Below are 6003 nucleotides of genomic sequence, written 5' to 3'. Positions count from 1 at the left end.
AAAAAAAATTTTATTTGAAGGGGGAAAGGAGATCTTAAATTGAACTTAAGCAATCAGGGTCAATGCTCATGTTTGTTAATGAGTGGATTCATTTGGTAATACTTTTTAATGATGTTTTTTTTTTCTTTGTTTTTTTGGGTATGATGTGACATAAAGGTGAAAGTGGTTTGTAAGTGTTTTGTGTTTTGAGTTGTTTATTAATGCTTTTGTTTGTTTGTTTTTTATTTTTTTAAAAGAAAAAGAAAAATTATTTAACAATCCAAAACATAAATAGTTTTTTATAATTTGTATTATTTCTTTGTAGAAATATTTTGAAAAAATACGTGCTTAAATTTTATTGAGGTAAGAGTTATCTTACTATATATATATTCAACAAATTTACTATGATAAAATATCCTTAATACCTTGGCAATACGCCACTTCAGTTTTGATGATTCATGAACACAAGTGAGGCAAAGGAGCACGCCTGGATCAAAATTTCACTTTATTCATCGATTTTTTATTTTTATTTTCACTTTCTCCAAAATTAGGCCATTTCGAAGGTTTTTTTTTTTTTTTTTTTTTTTTTTTTTTTTTTTTTTTTTTTTTTTTTATCCTAATTGAAGAGGGGATTTCAAAGTCATTTTAATACTGGAAACAGAAGCCTCTAGTAGAGACTGTTTTTGAAATTTTAATATGCTGATAGACTGTTGTGAAAATCAATCAATTACATTATCAAATTTTATAACAGTCTACTGAATAACATTACTCATGAAGTTATAGTTGAGCAATGCATTGCAGTATTAGTAAAATATAGAAAAGAGATCTGTGATTCTGATTTATATTCAAATCCATCATATCAAACGAAGAAGATTTCTACCCAAATGTCCAACAGGAATAATTCAACAAAAAAGAGGTGTGGAGGGAGGCATCATGGATTCATGGCATACTATACAGGTAAATACTAAATACAGTCATCTTTACTATCTCTCATCTTCATTTATATTGTCATTGGATTTTACAACAGGAAGGTAGTCAAACAAACATGCAAATTTTTGAATACATGATCTACTGGACTTCAAAACCATTTTTACCAAAAAAAAAAAAAAAAAAAAAAAAAACAAAACACATGCTTTTGAGCATGTTCCTCTGTCTTAAGAGACTGCTTCAGCCATAGAATATACAGACTTGCTTCAGCCATAGAAGATCCAAACGATCCTAGTTGTCCCACTAGTTTAAGAAGACATCTTCGGAGATGAAAGCAGCCCATGCATCCTGTAACCACAGCACATTTGCATCGTCTTAATCAGACTAATCAACCAAATTGAAATATATTTGTCAAAAAATTGGTTTCACTAATCTTTTTCACCTCAAATTTTCCTACTGTTTTCCTACATTTCCCTTTTTAAAGCCAACCTCATAAACTATTCTATTCATGTGCCTAGATTGGAAAAATTTCTTTGCAGGAGACAAAAGTTACCTGAAGGATGGAGAATGCCTTCTCTGCAACATATTTTTGTGGGAGTGTTGCTCCTCTTTGTTGCAGTTTGTCTGGGTGGAGACATAGCCTTGCTTTCTGATAAGCTTTCTTCACTTGTGAGCTTTCTGTTAGGCTTGTCAGAGGGATAGCACACCAGCCACTATTGAGCCACAGAATCTGAATCAATGTCAAACAAAATGGTTATATATCACCTGGCCTGTCATCTATTATTATGAAGAAGATAGAAGGAAAACAACAACAATGAGAGTAAGGGAAAAGAAGGCAGAAGATTGTTAAATGTCAGGCATCAAAGATCTTACATGATGTAGTTTTGAAAGCAGTATCTTTATGTTGGTTTCTTTGCCAGCTGACCACAACCGTATGTATTCATCCAATAACTTCACTTCCATCTATAGTTTTTCATGAAAGTAAAAAAAAAAGAAAAAGGAAAAGGAAATTAAAATCTAGTTCTCTATGAATGTATGGAAAATTCCAATCTTGATAATCTAAGATATCTGGACTGGAGGAAGAGAGGGAAAAGCTCCAATATCTTGCTGTCTTTTTTTCTCAAGGCATGTCACTTCACAAAGGCATATCAGAGAAGCTTACATCTTTTTCTGACTGTTGTTTTTCTTCTTCAGCTGTCCAATTTCTTTGTTCTTCTTCCTGCAAAAGAAGTAGAAGGGGAAGGAACTGTTAACACATTGGCAATGCCATCACTTTACTAGTTTAAGCTGTCTTCCTTCACCAAGGACTTAGATATGGCCACACAAATGACAGTTAAAAGATTACCGACTTTCCTCTCGTGAGAAAGGTGACAATTTACAAAGATCCAAAAAGGTAAGAAATTCCTTTCTGATAACAAATGCTTGCACCAGTGCTATGAATCCAAGGTGTTGCCCACAACATAAACTTAAGGGAGAACTTCACTTATAATCCCTAATCTTTCATTACTTTTATTAAAAAGGTACCCAAACTTTAAAAAAGTGTCAATTTAGGATATTAATCTTTCAATTTTTTTTTCAATTTCAGCTTTCCGTTAGAATTTTCTTTTAAATCCTGTCAAAATTCTCAAACTACCCCTTCTTTTTTTTAGGAAAAAAAAAAAATTTGCTAGGATTTAGGTGTTGGTCAAAGTTTAACAGAATTTGCAAAAATACCCATGTCTGAATCTTTATAATTTTTTATAAATTTTTTTTTAAAAAATAAATACATGGGTATTTTGAAAATTTTGATAAGATTTAACGGAAAATTCTAACAGAGGGTTAAAATTGAAAAAAATTAAAAGATGAATACCCTAAATTGACACTTTTTAAAGTTTGGGTACCTTTTTTCAAAATTGATGAAAGATCAAGGGAAGTGAAGTTTTTCCTAAACTTAAGCTATCCAGTGATAAGACGTTTAAACTGTGGAAGCCAAAGCATTTCCCCCAACATAAATGTTAGCTGTCTTCACAGTTTCAAAAGCAAGAAATACAGACATGATTACAATCAGGAGGGTTTCATTTGGTTGGGGCCTCCCAAACAGTCTCAGTTTATAAATTTCGTGTTTTTAGGGGGTATCTTGTTTAAAGGTATTGACAATGCATACACTGTGGTGAGTCTTTTATAATGTCATAATATTTATTTATTATGCTCTCAGGAAACATTACTTTACCTCTGTAGATTGAATCATTCCGTGCCCATCAATCGGTTGAACTGAAAATTCACTTGGAGTAGGCCTTCCTGCAAAATATTACATGAAAAATTTGTTATTTATCTTCTTGTTAGACTCCTAATTTATGAAAAAAAATTAAATAACCACGTCACCTTCCATTTCAACCGGCTGCTCATTGTCACCTTGTCTCATGTTCAAATCTTTCTCAGAACTGTGTGCTTGAAACTTCTCTTTGGCCCATGCAATTGCTTCGTCAACAGAAACTGTTTCACTGCAGGTTCCAGTTCCATCTCTATGGTAAGAGTTGATCTCAATGACATAAGAGCTCATAACTTCATCATCTTCTTGTTCTGGGAATGCATGATCTTGAATCCCAGATTCAGGCTCAGGGTCCTGATGAAGTGAAGAGACAGCTGATGAAGAGGAGTTCAGTTCTGGATCATCTACAGATATTTTGAGACTTCCATATGAATTTGGTTCGAGACTAATGGTTTCTGGGGACGAGACCTGTCTTCGGAATCCACTATAGGAGCTTCTGAAATTCTCATGGTATTCATTTTCCATGAATTGGTGTTCAGTGTAGGGAGAGAGATTGCAAGGAAAAACAGGCTTCTCTTGTTTCTTGGGATATTCTTCAGTCATCATAGTTGATGAGTTCCATCTACACGGTACACTGATTGGCCTGTAAAATCAAGTTATATAATCTTCTAAGTCTTGATTGCTGGGATTCTGAATTAGGAAAATCATCATGTCACTTGTTTAATGAATTGCTTTGGAAAGTGAAGCTTTTTTTTTATTGAAGAGTGAATTTCTATTTTACTTGCCCAAAAAAAAGGAAGAAAAAGAATAGCATTTGACAGTGAAGATTTTGTACAAAGGGTGTCATAACCACAAGACCCTGAGGTTACAACACCAGGCAGGCAAATTGCAAAGGATTTAGCTTATGTGCTGTCAAAAAAAATAAAAATTGTATGAGATTTCCTATAGATTTTCACCGGTCTAGATTTAATTTGAAGTTTTCCATGAGAAAGAGAGAATGAGTGAAATTAAATCTGAACCGTTAAAGAAACTACAAAAAATCTTCTGTAGATTTTTTTACAGAACTTGAGCCAAATCCAATTGGGTATTATCTTTTTTGGCATAATTAAGAAGCACTTCAAAACTTTTAGTGCTGGTTCCACTGGCCTCACAGCCTAGAAATTCTACCAGCTGTCTCTTCCTTTAGAGAGTGAGAGTTTAGGCCTTCTAACTTCATAGAGGATGATTCTAAAATATGAGCTTAATTAAGGGTATCCTAATGTTAATCTTGGCCACTTGGATTGCAAAGAAACTTTTTTATAATGATTTCTTTTTTCTATGCAGTTATAATGTAATGAAAATAGACAATTTCAATGGCTCAATACCAATCCAACAATATCAATTCCCGGATATAATAAATAAACAAATATTCCATTTTATAAATATAATTACTTTACAATTATTTATTAAAATAATTACTAGAATAAAAGATGTGCACAATACACATACACAAACGGTATAAAAAAAACAAGTAAAATATCTATTATCTATTTAATTCATTTTTAGGCTTTTGCCTAAAGTGCGAGGACAAACATGTCATAATGGCCGGCCCATCCCTGCTTTTACTCCCGCGATTACTGGGAACAAACGACATCGTACAATTATTCCATTATTCCCTCCGATACCCTTTCGATTACCAGAATGCAAAGCGTAAAAACAAGTAAATATCGAAATTGAAATGGATATTAACGTCAAATTAACTTAAGGGACGCAAAAGCATGGACAATTACGGTACCTGAGCTTTGAAGCAAAGGAGGACAATGCCACGTCATCTCCGATGACCGGCCGGAGAGGGCTCAGCTCCTCCGAGCTCAGCGCCGAAGACGAGTTCGACTTCGCCTTCGATGTCGGCCGGGACCGCTCCCTCGATCGTCTCCGATCATCGTCCGACCCAAATATATCGCTATAGAACCCCTCGCTCCTCGCCGGAATCCTGAACGCGGGCAGGCTACGGCCACCACTGGTAGCCGGAGTCACAAACTCCGGCTTCCGGAAAATCTCCTCGTAGAAACAATTGGAATTGGAAAAGTCGCCGGAGAATTTGCGCTGCAGAACGCTCCGAGGCGGCCCCCCGAAGACGTCGGCGAAGTCGTCGGCGTCTAGAGTACTTCCTGCGTGTCCGAAAAGGGAGCGTCTGGAAGAGGTATCCTCGACCGAACGACGCCGCGGGAGGCTGGGCGCCATTCCCATCCGCATTCGCCAGGAGTCGTCCATGTTTTCCGGCAACGGAGGCCGGTTCAAGGCACCCAGAAATCAGAATACACAGTGATCGAAAGATGAAGATTTGACGTGGTTTCATATAAATAGAGGCATGGATTGATAGACAAAAGGAGCTTTGTTGAAAAAAGTGGTTAACTTTATCTTTTCGCTTTAAAAAGTTGGTAGGGTTTATGGGGTTAAGGGGAATATATAATTATATATGGACAAAGTGATAATGAATGCAAATCTTGATGATGTTTTGGAATATCATCACAGCTCGTAATTAATTAGCACACACACTTGCTTACCTGGAAAGATATTTTTCGGTTCAATGATGGCACAATGCTTTGTTTTTGTTTTTGTTTTTGCTCTTGCTCTTGTTCTTGTTCTTGTTCTTGTTCATGGTGGAGTGTAATATAATTAGAGTGTTGCTTATATAATTAGAGTTTTGTGTAATCATTCATTTTCATAGATGTTAGGTTCAATACACATTCGTATATAATATTCTTAGTCTAAAATTAACATCATTCACCCATTTAATTAATTGTTCAACTGCTTACTTTTTAACGTTGAAGTAAAAATTATTATTGATCATTTAAAATCCAATATAA

The 6003-nt window shown here is 35.0% G+C and overlaps 1 protein-coding gene across 1 annotated transcript; it reads right to left on the bottom strand.

Moving 5' to 3' along the window:
• Nucleotides 1-953: 953 nt before the first annotated feature.
• Nucleotides 954-5554, bottom strand: LOC133869765 (uncharacterized). The gene is made up of 7 exons (XM_062306844.1): nucleotides 4929-5554; nucleotides 3268-3797; nucleotides 3116-3183; nucleotides 2069-2125; nucleotides 1780-1869; nucleotides 1460-1636; nucleotides 954-1254 (listed from the first exon to the last, which is right to left on the bottom strand). The coding sequence occupies exons 1-7, from the start codon at nucleotides 5405-5407 to the stop codon at nucleotides 1210-1212; spliced, it is 1446 nt and encodes a 481-aa protein (XP_062162828.1). The 5' UTR covers nucleotides 5408-5554; the 3' UTR covers nucleotides 954-1209.
• Between the last annotated feature and the right edge of the window lie 449 nt (nucleotides 5555-6003).

The sequence above is a fragment of the Alnus glutinosa genome, chromosome 5, assembly GCF_958979055.1.
Source record: "Alnus glutinosa chromosome 5, dhAlnGlut1.1, whole genome shotgun sequence".
In the NCBI taxonomy this organism is placed as follows: Eukaryota; Viridiplantae; Streptophyta; class Magnoliopsida; order Fagales; family Betulaceae; genus Alnus; species Alnus glutinosa.
This window is presented reverse-complemented; position numbering and strand designations above follow the sequence as displayed.